The 20,969-nt window shown below is 42.5% G+C and overlaps 1 protein-coding gene across 6 annotated transcripts in view; it reads right to left on the reverse strand.

The window, feature by feature from the left end:
* Window positions 1–263: 263 nt before the first annotated feature.
* The window catches only part of ZBTB46 (zinc finger and BTB domain containing 46), an 86,123-nt gene continuing 65,417 nt past the window's right edge, over window positions 264–20,969 (reverse strand). For 4 of the 6 annotated variants that reach the window (XM_061630948.1, XM_061630951.1, XM_061630946.1 and 1 more), the window contains 2 exons: window positions 20,406–20,964; window positions 4,891–5,003 (listed from right to left, as the gene is read on the reverse strand). In XM_061630948.1, coding sequence (XP_061486932.1) covers window positions 4,982–5,003; window positions 20,406–20,964 — 581 coding nt within the window. In that variant the 3' untranslated portion in view covers window positions 4,891–4,981. Of the gene's footprint in view, window positions 2,057–4,827; window positions 5,004–14,208; window positions 20,965–20,969 lie in introns of those variants that run through there. The other 2 variants (XM_061630950.1, XM_061630949.1) reach the window with 2 other exon arrangements.

The raw sequence follows: 20,969 nt of genomic DNA on the forward strand, positions 1-20,969 counted from the left end.
CTACAGTAGAGAAGACATTTCCATTGCTCTTCAGAAGTAATCATCTGTACACAATCTCTGAAGCCTGCTGTCCTTACTGCACACAAAAAATAGCACCTTTTAATATTCAATTCCCTGGTTCTGAAGGTTGATTCTTGTGGCAGGTTTCAAGCGTAATCTGTAGCACACATGATATTCTATATAAAAATCTGTTCTATGGCAAAGAACACCAAGGTTTTCGATTCCCCACCCCCATCCCCAGCACAAGAAGCAGAGGTAAAGTGTACAGGCATACAGGACAGTTTACTGTTTAAGGCTGCCCCAGAACTGCAGTATTAATCAACCATAAAGTATATCACCTATCAGTTCTTAGGATCATGATCCAAAACACTTCTCTGTGTCAGAGATGGTAAATAAGATATGGAAGATCTGCTTGATTACTTAAATACAGAGTTTGCTTCTCCAGATTTAAGGGCATAAAAATACCCAAGACAAACAGCCTAGCACTAAACTTGAAGCACAGAATCAGAACCCAAAGGAGAGAATACTAAGGTCATTGGAGGATTCTCTTGGGCCTGCCAAAGACATTTGAAAACCTGAGAAATCAAACAGACCATTCCCTCCCACAAATTAACATGACGTACTCATGACCTCTTGTGCAGTTCCTCTTAATTTCAAATGAGGCTGGCACAGAACAACATCTTGGTTCATTGTGCCATATGGAGCAGATCTTATGTCTCCCACTCTGTTGCCTTTCATGGCACCCAGACGTCTGTCAGGCGCTTCACCTTGCCTTATAGCTCTGGTGTGTGCAACAGCAGGAATTGGCCCAGTTGCTGTGGGAAATTACTGCATCTGAGACCTGACCAAAACCCCACATGGATGCATCCTAACAGAGCTCAGCAGAACGTGGCAAAGAAAGTGGTACCTTGATTCCTCACACTGCCAGAGTGCCTAATTCAAAAATTGCATATATCATTGATCAAAAGACAGTCACATTAGAAGAAAAGTGCATTTACATGACTTGGACACAAGGGGGCACTTTTGCAGTATATATTCCTGCATCATGCAACATCCCAAATCAAGCCTTGGAGGAAGGTATCTTTGTTACAAGTGCCAGTGAGCCACTGAATCATTTAATCAACTGATTTGAGGGCAAGAATCCCATTTCTAGTAAAGGCTACAGACCTGAAAGGCTATTGATATCTCTGGCTTATTGAAAGAGTTGCATTATTAAAGGGGAGGTCCTCAACATTTACACTGCTTGTTTACCATTTGTAAGCTTGCTATGAAGTCCCTTGCTGCTGGAGCAGAGTTATTTTTAAATGTTTTCATAATTACTGTTCAAGAAGTAAGAGTCCTCCAGTTTTCAAACTGACAGTAGAGAAACATTAAGGGAGGAAACTCCATGCTGCCTGAATACAATCTGGTTGGCTCCCACTGAAAGACAAGGACAAGTTTTTCAGGACCACAGGAAGGGCAACGGATAAGGAAGTGGTACCATCAGGGGAAATGTTTACCAGTACAGTATCTGGATGGGACAGATAAAGAGCTTGTTTGCTCTTCAAAAAATCCTCCACACACAAGACATTTTTGTACACAGGAACATAAACGCCACTTGAGCTTTCCCAGCAGAACGTTCCTCTTCCCTACCCCATCCCAAACTGACCAAGAAGAACAAAAAACCCTAAGAAATCCAAGTGAAATCCTTGTCAGTTACCCCAGAGTTTTCATTCTCCTGTGGAGAGTCCATGTCTTCTTTGTCATCTTCCAAAATCTCTTCATCTTGTGAAATTTCTATGTCATCTTTCCATTTTATGTCGTCATCACCCCCTATGTCTTCATCTACTTCTCCCTTGAGGTCATCAGGGTCTTCCATATATGGGCCTTCTGGGCCATACAATTCATCTGGTGAGCCATCTCCTCCGCTTGCATCCAAGTGGCTGGCTATGCTTTGGCCAGAACAATCTGTGCAAATGCCATGGCGGCGGGAACCATGCTTAATCCCCACACTGGCTGCAGACATGAACACTCTGTTGCACACTTTGCAGACGTATTTTTTGTCTTTGCTGTGAACCTTGATGAGTGGAGTAGGGAAAAAGACAAAGGCAGGTAGATCAGCAGGTGAGATATATTATGGTGCGTAGCAGCTAGATCACATAGCACCAAACACTGAAGTTTTTTTCGATGCAGCATTTTCTGTTTTGTTCAAGCTTATTTTCTTATGCCAACAATCAGGAATGGATGCAGGAAACCTTGAAAGCATAAAAGCAGAACACGCCACTGTATTGCTTTAAAACAGGGCTATAGGTTTCACTAGCTATGTTTCATTCTTAGTTATCCTTATATAGACTAGGATGGCTAATGTGTTCTCTGTTTCATAGAATCATAGAGTTGGAAGGGGCCTATAAGGCCATGAAGTCCAACCCCCTGCTCAATGTAGGAATTCAACAAAGCATTCCCGACAGGTGGCTGTCCAGCTGCCTCTTGAAAGCCTCCAGTGTTGGAGAGCTCACCACCTCCCTAGGTAATTGATTCCATTGTCATGCCACTCTGCTTTTCCTGACGTTCAGCTGAAATCTGGCTTCCTGCAACTTGAGCCCATACTCTGTGTCCTGCACTCTGGGATGATCAAAAAGAAATCCTGGCCCTCCTCTGTGTGACAACCTTTCAAGTACTTGAAGAGTGCTATCATATCTCCCCCCAGTCTTCTCAAGTCTGAACATGCCCAGTTCTTTCGGTCTTTCCTCATAAGGCTTTGTTTCCAGTCCCCTGATCATCTTCGTTGCCCTCCTCTGAACCCATTCCAGTTTGTCTGCATCCAGTACTCAAGATGACACCTAACCAGTGCCGAATAGGGGGAAACCAATACACATGATTTGGAAACTATACTTCTGTTAATGCAGCCTAAAATAGCTTTTTTTGCAGCCACATTGCACTGTTGGCTCATATTCAGGTTGTGTTCAACAATTCCAAGATCCTTCTCCCATGTAGGATTGCTGAGCAAGGGCCCCCCACTTTTTAAATGTGCATTTGGTTTCTTTTTCCTAGGTGTAGAAGTTTGCACTTATCCCTGTTAAATTTCATTCTGTTGTTTTCAGCCCAATGCTCCACTCTATCAAGATCACTTTGAATTTTGTTTCTGTCTTCCAAGGTATTAGTTATCCCTCCCAATTTTGTATCATCTGCAAATTTGATAAGCATTTCCTGCACCTCCTCATCCAAGTCATTAATGAAAATGTTGAAGAGCACTGGGCCCAGGACTGAGCCCTGAGGTACCCCCCTTGTTACCTCCCCCCAGTTTGACAAGGAACTATTGAGAAGCACTCTTTGAGTATGATTTTGTGGCCAACTCTGGATCCACCTGAAAGTTGTTCCATCTACCCCACATTAAGCTAGCTTGCTAATCAGAATATCACGGGGCACTTTGTCAAAAGCTTTGCTGAAGTCGAGATATATTATGTCCACAGCATTCCCACAGTCTACAAGGGAGGTTACCCGATCAAAAAATGAGATAAGATTAGTTTGGCATGATTTTAACACCAGACAGTTCATAACAAAAATTCAAAAAGGTAGAACCTCACTTTTGGTCAAATTTTGAGTTTTTGTGCCTCCTTAAAGTCATGTGGTCAACACTCCCAGACCCAATAAGGTGGGCAGATGCATATTACCAAAAGTGGCTGAAAAGGGGAGGCCTGGTTAGTGCCATATTAATATTTGTTCTGAGCTAGGATTTAGTGTCTAGGGTTAAACTAAGGGAGCTCCTTTTAATTTAATTGTATTTTATTTTCAAATGTAATAGCTATTATCTGCCCTGAGCCCCAGAGGCAAAGGAGAATAAAAATTAAATAAAATATCCTGTTGTATAATTTGAAAGGACACAAACGTAGCTTTCCAAATGCTTCACCTTTGTTCCTTGTGCAGACCTCCCCAACCACAAGTAGCAACAAAATACTGTTTGTACTCCCTGTAATTTTAGGCATAAAGACGGACCTGAAATTCACTTAGTAAAATAAGGTGTTTGCATCTGATAAAGAAGACAGGCCTTGAAGCATGTGAGTGAAGTTGGATGGAGCTCCGGGGCTACTGAAAGGTGTTTGACTAACCCACCCCAAAGGATACAAATCTAGGGACATCTCAGGGAGCGACCAGTCCCATGACCAGATGGCTGGGCACTCATCCGAATGGACAAGTATTCACAGAAGGAAGGAGAAGGCAGTGGGGTTTGGGTACTATGGCAACAGATGATAGAAGCCCCTTCAACACTGCTGTTTCAGCAGTACAGGCTAGCTGCCCATCTCGTCTATAAATGCCATCATTTGGCAAACTGAGATGCAGCATTTGCACCTGCCATAGACAGACACTAGCATATCAGCTGACTATACAACACATTTACCCCTCAAAAGGGAAAATAAAGCCATTTTAAGGAGGCAGCGGGGGGGGGGAAGGCAGGCCATCCGCAAAATGTACTGCCTGATGTACATTTTTAACCCCAGGGCTACACCACACAGCTCGAAAGAGGCAGTAGCTGAGGAAGCAGGCACTTTCCCTTCACAGTCAAAAGCTCAGTTACTCAAGTACATGCTTATCTTTCAGTCCTACTACCAAAATGTGTCAAAAGGGTTTAAAGACCATCTCCATCAAAGGGACCCTTATCTTTGTAATCAGAAATACAGACTTAAGTCCAAGGGAAATTTGGGTCAGACAGCAGTTTATGAAAACATTAACATGACTAGACACCACAATAGCCAATGTGTCTCTAGAAGATGGGAAAATCTGCTCAGTTTTAATATTCAACCAGCACGATATCTTGACCCTTCAGAGCAACTCCACAGGACCCAAACTTACCAAGGTATGCCGTTTCATGTGTTCCCGGCGGGTGAACTTCTTCCCACAAATTTCACAAGGGTAAGGCCTTTCTCCAGTGTGGGATCGCATGTGCCTCTTCAGGATGCACTGATGCATGGCTGAGAAACTGCAGTAGGGGCATTTGAACTTCTTTCTAATCACTGTGAATTCGTTTACTGGAAGAAAATGACAGTACAATGCAGGTTACAACTCTTGCATATTCCTGTTCTTCAGCTGACAGCCGACTGCTTAGCCAACTGATCACCTCTGAGAGAAGCTCTGTGCTAACGGGAATCAAGGATATCCTGGGCAAAGCTTCAGAAATTTCCTTTGCAGCAGTTCTTCGCACTACTTTTGCTACAACCCCCTAATTGCACTGCAGGAGGGAACACTAAAGGGTACAAAATCACACAGCACTGCTTTCCATTCATCTTTTAAGGTTACAGACTCATCTTTAACTAGAAGTAGACATTTATTTATTTAAAAGATTTCTTGCCCATCCTTATACCACAAGATCCCAGGGTGGGCTACCACAACAAAATACAAAATTATAAAAACAGATAAAACCATTACAATGATAAAACGTGTTCCAAATGGAATAGAGCATGATGACAGAGGGGATGGAAGACAGCAAAGAAGTTTGGGTTTGATGCCTTAACTGGTTTGTGTGTGTGTGTGTGTGTGTGTGTGTACACTACTTTGGATTACTCAAGTGACTTTATAGAGAAAAGACATACACGCTTTATAAACAACACTGATTGAAGATCTCTTCTCCCTTCATGGAAAGTTGGCCAACTCCTATCAAGGCAGACTGCCAAACTACACTCTGCAGCGTAGTGGGTGAGATATCCTACTACATAAAGGCTCACTAGAGCACTGCTCTCACAATTATCATATTTAAACTTCTTCACAGGTTTGTAACACAATATTTTGGAAATTGCAATAAGCTTCCAAGATTCCCCAGTGAGAAAACTGTAGGCTTGAAATGGTTTACACTAATTTAGGGAGATGCAGTACAGATATTTTAATATGAATAAATGCCAATAGTGGCAGCTGAATTTCCCTGAAAACTAAATAAATCTTGACCTACATTACTGATCTTCTCCTGGAACATACAACCATGGAAGAATACTGGGTGTGTTCCAGCATAGGTTGCACTCTCAGTCCATGCTGGGCTATGGTGAAGCCTAGTCAGCCCAGCCAGTTCCCTGCATAAAGCAAGCATATCACCCAAGAATCTTCTGCCATGCTGTGTGCGAACACCAGTTAGTGGAAATTAGCAAAATTTTCTCAACAGCAAAGGTTTCCTATTAGGGCAGAACGCTCTCAAGGTCTGAAATTCTGTACAAACACATATATTGATTTAAGCTGCTGCAACAACTTCTTAATGGTCGCAGACCCATAATCACTGTGTCAGTGCTGAAAAATGAAGCATCTTTATCAGAAAGGGATTATTTCAGGTTGCACTGTTAAACACTGTGTTGTAACTGAAGAATATCAGTGTCTCGAAGATGTGAGGAGACACCAAGAAAAAGAAGTAACAATCTGCTAAAGTGTATCGTCTGTTACTTGTCCTATATACAGGTAGGTGCCCAACGTTCAGGCAGAGATCGCTCAGCAACAATGGCCCAATGCTTAGAATAAGGCTAGAAATAACTCGCTGTGAGTCAGTGAACCATAAATGCAACACACCAAGAACTGGATGCTAGGACCTCATTTTACAATCCTGCACTACCCCAAGAGTGAAATGATGCCTGCGTGGTAACATTGCCATTAACCTTTCAAAACAGAAATGCATGTTAATCAAAATAAATAAATAAATAAATACATAACTAGCAGCCATCTTTAAATCATTGTTAACTGTTGCAAACTGAAAGAACATACCAGCAGTATAATATACAAAATCTTGAGTTAAATTACTCTTCTATATAGGACATTGCTCACGATCCCAACCACATACTCTAATCTATAAAAGATTGTAGTACTCCCATTTGTGACGGAGTATTTTGGATGAAAATTTCACATAATTTTTTGGACAGTAGTCTCCTTCCTGTTGTCATGCTTTTAGGGGAGATGAGCACTCAGATAGACTCTAGGTCTAGGGAGACTGCAGTAACAAGAGCCCTAGGGTCTAATTTACCAGCAGAAGGTACAGAGCAGCTGGGTAAATGCTTCCCCCTCCAAAGAGACTGGAAGAGGAATATGTCCTAGCTAAATAGGTGAAAACGGCAGCTTGAATCTTATTTACTGAAAGGTGATCATCTATTTAAATTGACAACTTCCAGAGGGGTAGCCATGTAAATCTGTTACAGCAAAATAAAGACCTTAAAGACTAAAAACTGTGTTATGACATAGGTTTATGTTGTAATAAATGTATCAGTCTTTAAGGTACCATGGTACTTTATATCTAAATTAGTGGTTATCCATCCTCCTCTGTGATCATTTCTCTTAAAATATCACATATTAAATCATCCTAACTCATGACTTAATCCGGAAGACCACTATTAAATCCCAACTAACTTGAATCATCATATACTTCCTTTCTGAAGTAGATTGATTTTTCTTAATTCCCGCCTTTCCTCCCAGTAGGAGCCCAGGGCAACAAACAAAAGCACTAAAAACACTTTAAGCCATTATAAAAAGAAGACTTTGTAATATATTACAACAAAAACATCCTTAAAAACATATTAAAATAAAACATCTTTAAAAACATTTTTTAAAAAGTTTTAAAGACATCTTAAAAAAAAAAGTTAAAAAACAACTTAAAAAGCAATTCCAACACAGATGCAGACTGGGATAGGGCCTCTGCTTAAAAGGCTTGTTGAAAGAGGAAGGTCATCAGTAGACGCCAAAAAGATAACAGAGATGGTGCCTGTCTAATATTTAAGGGGAGGGAATTCCAATGTGTCGGTGCCACACCACCAAATGTTCACTTCCTATATTGTGCAGAATGGACCGCCTGATAAGATGGTATCTGAAGGAGGCTCTCACCTCCAGAGTGCAGTGATCTGCTGGGTGCATAAGGGGTAAGATGGTCTTTCAGATATTCTGGTCCCAAACTGTAGGGCTTTGCACACCAAAACTAGAACTATGAATGTAGCCTGGTAGCTAATAGGTTTGTTGTTGTTATGTGTCTTCAAGTCAATCACGACTTATGGCGACCCTATGAATCAGTGACCTTCAAGAGCATCTGTTGTGAACCACCCTGTTCAGATCTTGTAAGTTCAGGTCTGTGGCTTCCTTTATGGAATCAATCCATCTCTTGTTTGGCCTTCCTCTTTTTCTACTCCCCTCTATTTTTCCCAGCATTATGGTCTTTTCTATTGAATCATGTCTTCTCATGATGTGTCCAAAGTATGATAACCTCAGTTTCATCATTTTGGCTTCTAGTGACAGTTCTGGTTTAATTTGTTCTAACACCCAATTATTTGTCTTTTTCGCAGTCCATGGTATGTGCAACGTTCTCCTCCAACACCACATTTCAAATGAGTTGATTTTTCTCTTATCTGCTTTTTTCACTGTCCAACCTTCACATCATAGTATAGTGGAAGGGGCCTTTAAGGCCACCAAGTCCAACCCCCATACATAGAGATCAGGAATACCATGGTCTTGAATGATCCTGACTTTGCATTTGAGGTCCTTTTCTAGTTCTCTCATAGCGGCCCTCCCCAATCCTAGCCTTCTTCTGATTTCTTGACTATTGTCTCCATTTTGGTTAATGACTGTGCCGAGGTATTGATAATCCTTGATAAGTTCAATGTCCTCATTGTCAACTTTAAAGTTACATAAATCTTCTGTTTCCATCACTGTTTTCTTTACTTTAGTCTTTTTGACATTCAGCTGTAGTCCTGCTTTTGTGCTTTCCTCTTTAACTTTCATCAGCATTCGTTTCAAATCATTACTGGTTTCTGCTAGTAGTATGGTATCGTCTGCATATCTTAAATTATTGATATTTTTCCCTCCAATTTTCACATCTCCTTCATCTTGGTCCAATCCTGCTTTCCGTATGATATGTTCTGTGTATAGATTAAACAATAGCTAATAGGTAGCCAGTACAATTCTTTCAGCAGTGGGTTGACATGTTGGCGATATCCTGCCCCAGTGAGCGATCACACTGCTGCATTTTGCGCCAGCTGCAGCTTCCAGACCAACCTCAAGGGCATCCCCACATAGAGCACATCACAGTAATCCAGCCTGGAGGTTACCAGTGGATAGACAACAGTGGTCAGGCTATCAAGGTCCAGAAACAGCCACAGCTGTCTAACTAGCCAAAGCTGGTAAAAGGCACTCCTAGCCACGGAGGCCACCTGGGCCTCTAGCAACAAATATGAATCCAAGAACACCCCCAGACTAAGGATCTGCTCTTTCAGAGGGAGTACGGCCCCATCCAAAGCAGGCAACTGACCAATTATCTGAACTCGGGAACCACCAACCCACAGCGCCTCCATCTTGCTAGGATTCAGACTCAGTTTATTGGCCCTCATCCAGCCCACCACCGAGTCCAGGCAGAGGTCCAGGGCTTGCATGGCCTCTCCCAATTCAGATGTTACAGAGAACTGGGGCTGGGTATCATCAGCGTACTGCTGACACCTTGCCCCAAATCTCCTGATGACCATTCCCAAGGGCTTCATATAGATGTTAAACACCATGGGGCACAAGATGGTACCCTGCAGTATCTCACAGCACAACTGCGAAGGGGGCGAAAGACAATCACCCAATGCTATTTTCTGGAAACAATCCTGGAGATAGGATCAGAACCATTGTAAAACAGTGCCTCTGATATCCAGCTCACCAAGTCAGCCCAGAAAGATACCACGGTCCATGGTATCCAAAGCCGACGAGAGAATAACAAGATCACACTTCCCCTGTCCTTCTCCCGATAAAGGTCATTCATCAGGGCGACCAAGGCTAATTCAGTCCCATAACCAGGCCTGAACCCAGATTGGAATGGGTCAAGATAATGTTTCGTCCAAGAGCACTTGCAATTGCTGCACCACAACCCTCTCAATCACCTTTCCTAATAAAGGGGTATTTGTGACTGGGCAGTAGTTGTCGTAAACCAATGGGTCCAGGGTGGGCTTTATCACGAGCGGTCAGATCACCACCTCTTTCAGGGTGGCTGGAACCACTCCCTCCTGCAACGACACGTTGACCACACCTTGGATCCACTCGGTCAGACTCCTTTGCAAGCACCTTGTCCATGTCATCAGGCCACATCAACTGAAACTGATGACAAGGAGTTGCAGCAGATGTTGCAATGGACACCACAGTAGATGCGGATGGGCTACAGAGCAAGACTGCTACTGAGGCGAGCAACTTTACCCTCAAAGAAAAAAAAAAAGAAAAAAAGAAAAAAAGAAAGTGCCTTGCAAACAATTCACAGTGGGCCTCCGAAGGGTCTAAAACTCCATTTCCTGGAGTTGATGTCAACAGACCCCTGACAATACACAAAAGCTCCACTGGATGGCTACTCGCATGATGGTACCATGCGATGGTGGCAGAGAAGTGGGCCTTTTCGCCGCCCTCACCGCCACAAAGTAGGCATGGTTATGTTTTACTTGTGCCCAATCAGCCTCATAGCACTTCTTTTGCCACTTGCACTCTAACATCATCCAGCCTGTTTCATTGCCCTGAGCTCACTAGTGTACCAATGCTCCACAATGCTGCAAAGGGTGCTCAGGGGCCACCCTGTCAAGAGCCCAATGCTTCTCGCTGTTCCACAGCATGACAAGGGCCTCAACAGGGTCACCTGCTCTATCTACTGGGAACTCCCCCAGGGCATTCAGGAATCCTGTGGATTCCATTAGTCTCCGGGGGGTGGACCATCTTAATCTGTCCATCACTCTGCAGGAGAGGATTGGAGCCATAAGTCTAAACTTCACCAGGAAGTGGTCTGACCATGACAATGGGGTGACATCCACCACCACCCCCATCTCAAGATCACCTCTTCCTCCATCTGGAGCAAAACCAAGTCAAGGGTGTGGCCTGCCCTATGCGTCAGGCTGGTGACAACTTGAGACAGCCCTATGGCCATCATGATGGCCATGAAGTCCCAAGCTGGAACACTAGAAGCAGCCTCAGCACTGATATTGAAATCACCCAGGCCTATCATTCAGGGCTCCTCCAACACCACAGTTGAGACAGTCTCCACCAGCTCAGTCAGAGAAGCTGCCGGGCAGCAAGGGGGATAGTACACCAGCAGCAACCGTAGTTTACTGTCTTCTTGGCCCGACACCAAGTGCAGGCCCTCACAGTCAGCTCCAAGACAGAGTGGTGACAGAGATTTAAGTTCTGTAGACCACAGCAATTCCGCCCCCCCCCCATCTCTGCAGCCTGTGCTGGTGTTGCACTGAATATCCAGGTGGGCAAAGCTGGGTCAGATCAACTCTTCCGAGCTCACCCACCCAGGTCTCGGTAATGCACACCAAATTGGCATCTTCATCCATGATTGAATCATGGATGAGTGTGGTCTTATTATGTACCGATCTGGCGTTAAACAACAACACACAGGCCAGTGGGCACAGCAGATGAGCAACAAGGAACCCTCCATGAGTGAGTGGGAGCAAGGAACAATGCATAGATAGCTTTGCCCTCATCTTCTATGGTAGTTCACTACCTTCCCATGGCTATACCTCCCTCTGCCCATGATCACTGGAATTGGGGTTGTATCTCCCATGTCCCTACTAAGACTCCTCCTAAACACCTAATATGGGCCCAACAAGAGCCCACCAACAAAACCTGCCTGAACCAGTTATCCCAGTAGGCCTCTGAAAGAATTGGGAACAGTCAAACCCACTCAGTATCTTTCACACAGGGCACATCTACACCCCTTCCCGTCTCCCACCCAGGGAGAGCCAGTCTTCTGCCAGTTGCAGACTCTCACTCTGAAGGCATCTGGCGACTTTCTCCTATCGTTCAGTTCACCGCACAGGCTCTCACCCTGCACAGGAACTACACATGCGCCATACGCTCTCCCCACTACCAATCTCCTCTAGATTGGTCTAAAAGAAAAATGGAAGGGGGTAGCACCCTCACCCTCAGGCTCCCTAAGGGGCTCCCCAAGGGGCAATCCCATGGCCAGCAGAACCGCCACCCAAGGACAGCCAGGCTTTTATGCTCCTGACCCAGCCAAGAGCTGATGCAAGAGGCTGCAAGATTAACTGCAGCCTCTCTTTGGATTCAGGGTCAGGCAGGAAGTCCCAGTCTTTGCAGCCCTTACCAGGGACCTCAGCAGTCTTGAGAGAGAGCAACCCAGAGGAGTGAGCAAGCAAGCACCCAGATGCTCAGGGGTACTCACTCCCAGGGCAGGTCTTCTCCAATCCCCCAGTGCTGCAGCTGTTCCCCTATATTTTATTTATTTATTTAATTTATATACACTGGGAGCCACTAACCTGCAGCCCACAGTTGAGTAAGTTTTCATAAAAGCAGGGCCCCCCATGCCATACCAGAGGGAACCAAATTAATAAGATTATTGTATTCTTTCATCAAGCAGTACTGCAAGCAAGCACAGTTTGAAAGGCTGCTTACAATTACATGTAAGGTGTTATCACACCTGAATGCCTGTCATCACAGAGTCTAAATTAACAAATTTAAATATTTATAATTCTGTAAGCAAGTTTAGTTAATCTGTTTACATTTTAATTCTTAGCCTGCTCTTACTTAAGGCTTAAAAGATTCATTGCTGTTTTGGCATCAAGCATGTATGAAAAACATTTTGACTACAGCCTCTGTGGGGAACACAATCTCTCTTCTTAACATCCAAATCCCAGTGAAATAATTAATTCTTATAAAGTAGCGACCAGCAAATAAGATCAAGTTATAGCAGTTTATTTGTGATAACCCTCTCCAGTTTGAAAGAGAACTGATCTTCCAGCTGCTTGATAATTAGCAATGGGCTACACAAACAAAACGGTTTGTATTCCACAGGTTCAACATAAACCAACTACTACAAAGTGTAGACAAAACAAGCAAGCTATAAGCCATTCAGGTATGGTCACCTAGGGTTAAATAAAGCCTGTAGTTCATTTTCAATGCTGTTTTCAAAACAATTCAACCACTGAAAGCAACTTTACAAATCAAAAACCAGTCATTTAATAGTTAATTTCTCGTTATGACAACTGAGAACAAAAACTAGTGTATAATAGCGCTATGATTGCCAGTGCTGTATCTCATCCCATTATGATCTCCATTCATACGCTTTTCAGGTTTTTGTAGTCCTTCAACAAGCCTGCAAAGACTGTTTGACCAGGTATGATAGTAGGTCAAAAGTAGTGAGTGAACGAACACACCACGCATGAGTGAATGACTACACCTCTCAAACCGATTGTTTACTTGTAGCTTAAGTTTGTACAGTCCAAGACAGCTGAAGCTATTTTTTAAACATTTCTAGGATATAATCATGTTGGAACTTTGAAGACAGTTCCTCCTTTTGCTACTTACTGCTCATGGCCTCCATGTGCCACAGACATGAGCCTGGCCAGACTGCAACTCCTCCTATGGCTGGTTTAATGCTGCAGAGCAGGGATGGGGAACTGTGAACCTTCAGACATTGCTGTACTACAGCTTCTATCATCCCTAACCATTGGCCATGCTGGGTGAGGCTGATGGGAGTCTGACAACATCTGAGGGGCACCACATTGTCTAGCCCTGTAGAGTTATCCTAAACGTGGGGGAAATGTATCACAAGCCAGACAAACCCACTCTTTTTATGTATTTATTTACTACATTTGTATGTATATGTTATTTGGGTGGCTCACAGAAAATAAAAGAATAAACAAGGCATTGCATTACATGGAAAGTTGCACTTCACCTAAACAGCTTGATATTTTGCAGCTGCTGGCACGCAGTTGCATTTCAAGTGGCTATCATTCCAATGGGCATTATTAATAGACATGGCTACAGTGCAATCCTATACCTGTCTACTAAGAAGTAATGTTGGACGAAGCTTACTCCCAGGTAAGTGTGTATAGGATTGCAGCCTTAACCTACAACTTAGAGCCCAAAACATATTTTTTCTGCAAGACAGCACAGCAGAATCGAGGGAAGAAAAATCAGTTTGCTGTGTTTATTTATTTATAAACCCAGTTTGTTTCTTCTCTATAAAACATGGGAAATTATGCACTGTGAAACAAAACCAATCATACAATATATCAATGTACATTTGTGAAAGCCAAATTGGACCTTGTGAGGATTAAGCAATTACATCATCCTGGTTACATCAATGCAATGTTCAGCTCCAGCAAACTAGAATTCTTTATTGTGTACTGGTATTTTGCTTAAAGATTTGGATTATTTATAATTCCCTTGTGGCATTTCATTGGTCAAGGAGAGACAAAAGTCAATACATCTTTCAGTTAAAATTTTATTAAAGATAATACCCTCTCCAAATATGCACATATTACTAGCTCTGTAAAATAGAGCACCACTAGAAATTACATTCATCCAAGCTTACTTCCAAGTTTCACCGTACTGAAAACATACATACCTGGAAGCATTTAATTGTTTAGTAAAGGTGCTACAGTACAGACATTTATAGCATCCCTTTTGTTTAATAAACACAATTAAAATATCCAAAATATTTTACCTAAAATAATATTACCACACAACAGGAAGAAAGGGTAGCAGCACCTAGAGTCTACAAGGGATTGCTAATGACACAGGAGGGTGAAGACAGAAATAACATTTTCTGAGCCATGAACGTGATTCTAAAGTGCTCTCACTGTGTTCAGTCCAAAACATAACTTTCCTTATTTAGGGTAAAGCGCTAAAAAAACATCAGCACCTGGTTCTGCAGATTTGCAGAAGCCATCTGTAAACAGCACTGACTGGTTGGTGCCCTTGGCACGTAATACTTTGAAAAAATAAAAGTGGGTGGCCTGCCTGTACCATTGGGGTGGAAGGGAGGAAATGCAAGGCTCACAGGTGAAGCAGCACTGATTTGCTGGTATGTACGTATTTGTTTTTCAAACTGACAAGGAAGAAATCTGGCTTGCCCCAAACCTGAGGGAGACATTAAGAACTTTTTCCATAATGTCTGTCTTTTATTGATGGTTACCTTTGCAAGCCCTGGTGAAAGGAAAATAATACCTTCCACTGGGTTTATGTTGGAGAAGATGCTTTTGCACTGCATCCCAGCTGCATTACAAGAGACATTATCAGTGCCACCAAGGACAAAATGATAGAGCAACACTTTGTAAAAAAAACAAACAGCACCATGATAATGAACATGTATTTGCAAGCAGTGCTGTACACCTTCAACAAGTTTTAGAAACCATTTACTTTGCAAATACATTCATTTATACAAAATGTTTGCTGTTGTATTTAAAAAATATTCTGGTAATCAAAACATAAAGTCTTATTATGAGTTCAAGTATTGTTTTTGTACTTTGTATGGCTTTACTTTGTTAAAAAATAGAAAACCTCTTTGGTAGAAAAATTGTAGCAAAATAATTTGAAGCTTTGTCACAACTTCTAGCACAATCCTAAGCATGTATATTCAGAAGTAAATCAGACTGGAGCTTATTTCCAGGTAAGTGGGATAGGATTGCAGCCTGCCTTACTACTCACATAAGTTTCTTACTACTAGTAATAATAAAACTTTTACTTCACTGTCAACATGATGACCACTCTGGGTTAAAACTGTTGGAAGTGGGGCAAAAGCAACTCCTGTCTGGGTTATTTTGAATGTATTTCAGAAGGAAGATAGAGTTAGGGTCCTCCAGCTGGATAGGCTTGCCTATCTTTACCTGTGCTCTTCTCTACATAACTTCCTCCTGTTGTAAACTGATATGGTCAGGGAAGCTGACCTGCTCCTCCTTCCCTTGTCTTTTTCTTGCACTGTCCAAGGAGAAAGGAGACATCTTTGTCTTTGCTCTCTCTCCTGAGCCATGAGGGTAATACGCAAGTGTGGGTGTTGCCCCTCCAACTTAGTTAGAACTAGGCATGCCTTTCCTATCTACTATATATTTCTATAAATAAAGTAACTTTTCTTACTTTACTAAGTCTTCAGTCTCAGTGATCTAAATGCAGGGTAAGAGCCTGCTACTTAAGTAAATACACACACTGGCACACACGCAGCTCAGACCGCTGAGGATCTCTGCATACATATTTCCATAACAAAAACAGCCTACTTTATCCTCAGGATGGTGTAATAGCACAGCCCTAATAAATTAAATTGGATTTGCACAATCAAGACCACTCTAAAGCTAAATATTACAATGTTTTTAAATATATAGCAATTATAATGGATAAAGGAGCAGTAATGTTCACTAAGTTACTGTACTTCATGCATGCCCGAGGAAAGCACTGGATTTGCTGCTGCAAGATAGGCCCAGCACTTTTCTTTTTATAATCTCAGGGGCACAACAGAAACCTGAAGAACAGACTGAGGGGATGGTGGTGTTCTCAAGTTACATGCACTTGACCTCTGCCTGCCCTAGCTAATCCTTTCCATCAGAGTAATCTCTGCAGTTATATACACATCCTAAAAATTCACCCTATATACCCGATTGAAATGTACACACCCAACATCAAGCATGAATCAACAAATCCATCAATAAATTATCTGCTGTAAACTGAATATTTTTCATAATCAGGACATCAAGTCAAACAATTGCTTTGGTTTCTAGTTTTTAAAAGGAAGTAGGATAGCTAGTGATTACAAGTACTTGGTTAATTATGAATAGGCACAGTATGATTTTACACATATATAGATACTAACATAACAAAGTAGTGTTAATCCAGAATCCTTCCATGGATCATAATACCTTTATTAGGAACAGTGAAAAGTGAGCTAGCTTCTAAATTTCACAGTTCAATTCTTCAAGCTTAATGCTTAAAAAAGATGGGGAAAAGATGCCACTATTAGGGGTCATAATCCAGTATGAAGAGGCCGACTGGTCACCTATCAGGGACGCAGTACTTATGGGTTTCCTGCATTGGCAGGAGGGTAAACTAGACGATATTTGATACCTTCTGAAAGGTTCTATGCTTGGTGCAACTTGCAGTCTTTTGTTCTAGGCAAAGCCTTTCATGGACAACCATTATGTTTTGGCCTCAACACCTGTCTGCTGCCTCTTTGCTAGCAAACAATAATAAAAGGGGGGGAAAGAAAAAAGAAAAGCCATTCCTTCAAAGGCTTAGAGTTTTCCTTTCTGCCTCAGTTCCTATGTGCTGATCTTTGTCTGTCCTGCTGTGCTTTCTTCTTTCTTCACCTACTGTTTGTTAAAGAGCAAAGTAAATTATTCACCAGTTGCCAGACTGTAAAATGGCAGGCTAGTTGTGCAAATAGGAAGAAGATAAATATTATTATTAAATATTATTAAATTTATATCCCACCCTTCTCCCCAAAGTGCTTGTATACACATGCTTCCCAAACACAAAATTTTACTAGTCAATAAATAGTCAATAAAGAGATGGCAACAGAGTTCAGAAGGTTTTGGCTATTCATTATTATTATTATTTATTTGATTTGCTAGTCACTTGCTACTTGAATGTCTCCAAGCAACTTGGTAAGCAACTTCCCACACTGTTAAAAACAGATACCTCCTATCAAAGAGGAAGTTTTGGCAGCACACTAATAACAAACAGTATCATCCTAGTCCATCAAAAGCCTGGGCAAAAAGATAAGTCTTTATTTTCATCACCAATGAAAATGCCATGTGGATCTCACTGGGGAGCACATTCCACAGATGGGGAGCCACAACTGAAAAGGCCCTCTCCCTTACTACCTTCGGAGCTTCCCTCAGAAGGGGAGCAAAATGGCAGGGGGAGAATATGCTGCCTGAGGATTCAAGGTAGTCTTTGCCCAGAACAAAAGACTGCAGTTTGCACCAAATTTATCAAATTGTAAAAACTAATTATAAGTATCAGTAGCACAGAGTGGTAAGCCGCGGTAACGCAGCTGAAGCTCTGCTCATGGCCGGAGTTTGATTCCAACGAAAGGAGGAAGTAGAATCTCCGGTAAAAGGGGTCGAGGTCCACTCAGCCTTCCATCCATCCGTGGTCAGTAAAATGAGTACCCGGCATATGCTGGGGGGTAAAGAAAGGCTGGGGAAGGAACTGGCAATCCCACCCCATATATACGGTCTGCCTAGTAAACGTCGCAAGACGTCACCCTAAGAGTCGGAAACGACTCGCACTTCAAGTGCGGGGACACCTTTACCTTTAGCAACACAAATCCATGGTGGTCAGTTTCCACCTGAAGCCTCAGATGGGTGAAACTAACTTACAGAGTCAGTTCTACCAACCACAGAAGTTTCTCTGCACATATGGCATATTTTTGCTCATTATTTTACAGGCATATGCTAAACAACTTCTGCAAACAATGGAGATTTGGTTTTTAAATTATCTGTAAACTTCTATTCTCCTTGAGCAGCAGGATGGAAGAAGACACTCCCTATGGGATGACAGGAAGCTGGATCCAAGTTGATGGCTTCATCCAAGGGAGGGGCAAGTTTGGGATGGGAAACATCCTTTTAAACTGTTTTTATTAGGGTTTGAGGAAATTTTTACAAAAACAATAAAAAACAAAAAGTAAAACAAGTAACAACAGCAGCATGCCAAAAACCAAAACTAAGGGTAGAGAGACTTCTACAATTGATCGAAACAAAGTCAGTAAGCTAATACTCAAGCAGAGAACAGGTTTTTACACACCACTGAGCATTACACTCATTTGCTGACACCCTGCAAGTTACAAAATCAAGCTAAACACAGGATATAACTGAACAGTTATGTCTATGGCTTGGGTTCTCTCCCTTCTAGTCTGACTTACAGGGTCAAAAAAGCCTTGCATGCAGTCACCAAAATTCTGCATTAACAGAGCACAGTGCTTTTTGGCACATTTTGTCACATTACTTACCCCGAGTGAGCAAAGTACATGGTTGCTTTACAGCAAATGTACCAAAACATCTTTAATTGACAGATCCATCACTATCTTATACGGTAACACACTAAGCAGGGCTGCTCTTAACTCTAGTTCAGAAGCTACAATTCGTGCAAAATGCAGCCAATAGGCTGCTTACTGGGGCACCCTATTGGGTGCATATTATACCACTTGCAAAGGAGTTGCACTGTCAGCCAATAAGCTGCCAAGTCATTTTAAGGTTTTAGTACTGACCTAGAATGACCTAAGCTACTTGGGGCCAGGATGCCTGAAGGATCACCTACGGCAATACATCAGGGGTGGGAAACCTTTTTGGCCCAGTGGGCCAGATCCTTATCTGTCCCCATCCCAGTGGGCCAACTTTGACAGGTGAGGAGGAAGGATGACAACCCAATCACCTCTAACCTATCACAGTCCCTTGCACAGTTCTTCCAAAGCCAGCTGGTAAGGGGGGTGCTCTGCAGCGCACAGGGGTGCCAGCAATGTGTTCAGTGCTTCCCAAGCACAAAGCATAGGACTGGCAAAGCTGCTTTCTGCAGGGATTGACTGTGTCATTGTGTTAAAACAATGGCAAATCTGGCTGTGCAGCTGATCCAGCCGAGCAGCTGATGGGTGTGAGCGGTCGAGTTCCTCATGGGGAACTTGGTCATGCAGCCAACCCAGCTGCATTTCTACCTGCCCCTTGGGAAAACAGCTTCGTGGGCCAAATTTGGCCCACAGGTTAGAGGTTCCTCACCACTACTGTACATTATCATTACAACCAGATAAGGCCCTCCTGGTTGTGGCACAGCCTATGGAAGGATGCTTAGTGGCCCACTAGAGGGAGAGCCTTTTCTGCAGTGGTGCCCATACTATGGAACCCTTCTGAGCTTAGGTGAGTGCACTGCCTGCATAAATGACACTGAGGTGTCTTTTAAAAAACATAGGAAGCTGGCTTATATTGTCAGACCTTTGGTCCATCTAGCTCAGTATTTTTTACACTAACTGGTAGCAACTCTCCAGTGTTAAAGGCAAGGGTCTCTCCCAGCCCTACCTAGAGATGCCAGGGATTGAACCTGGGACCTTCTGCATGCAAAGCAGATGTTCTACCACATTTGTGCTCCCAGATCTTTGTTTGTGCTGGATCTAAGTACATTATAAGTTCAACTCTGTCCTAGTCTTCCAGTTGCATTTTCTCCCCATATTTTTTTATATACATGGCAATATTGCTGTATACCACATTGAGGTAATGTGCGCGGTAGTATAGAAATGTTTTTAATAAATAATGTGCATATAAAATAATTAATGAACTTTTTGATCCTTTGAACCTACAGTTAAAATCTAGAAATGACTGTCCAACCAGAACACACTCCTATTTAGACAGAACTCTACTAGGTTTGGATGCTGTCTGTAAACAAGACTACAAAAATGTTTCCTTGATGTTTTGTCGTAAGTTATTATCACTGAATAATAGAATTATTTTTGTTCTTGAAGTCTGAAGCCTCTTCTAGCTTTATGTCTTTGAATCCTGGCCATAGAACCTAGAGATGAAGAGGATTACACCTCTCTTTCATTACCTAACCCCTGATCAGCATTCACACTGTACTGAGCACTGAGACTGCTGGCAAAGCAGAATGAGCTACTCAGTCTAGCTGCTAAGAAATAAGCTTCTAACAGTTTAAATCTCACTCTCTCCACTGCCCAACAGCTTTCTTACTCATCATCAGATTCCTGATTTTGATCAATACGATTCAGAAGGTCTTCAGCTATTGGTTGCGTAGAACCCAGATAACAAACTTTCATATGAGTAGTGAGGTTTTTCTGGGTACCAAAACCCTTGCCACAAAAAAGACACAAGAATGCACGTTCACTGGAGTGCACAGACATAAGATGCCGGTTTAAGTCTGTCTTGTCTCGGAACAGTTTCAGGCAGTGCGGGCACTGCATCTTCTTCCAGTTGAAGTGGATTGTTTTTTCATGTCGATCCATGTTTGATTTTAGTGTGAAGCTTGCAGGACACTTTGGACACTGGAAACGGGCAAACTGACCTGGAGATATGTGCTCAGAAAGGCCAGCCAGCACTGGTCTAGAATAGTTAATTACATCAAAAGGGACAATCATGGGGAAAGTATGTTCATGAATGTGTTCCTTCAGCTTTTCCACACATTCAAAAAATTTTCTGCAGAAAGCACAGCTCAGCCTCTTGGGGACAGGAGAATGCAAGAACAAGGCCTCATGGCCAACGCCCATATCTTCAGACTGTGGCGTGTTCATATCTAAA

This window comes from Rhineura floridana, chromosome 6 (assembly GCF_030035675.1).
Source record: "Rhineura floridana isolate rRhiFlo1 chromosome 6, rRhiFlo1.hap2, whole genome shotgun sequence".
Lineage (NCBI taxonomy): Eukaryota > Metazoa > Chordata > Lepidosauria > Squamata > Rhineuridae > Rhineura > Rhineura floridana.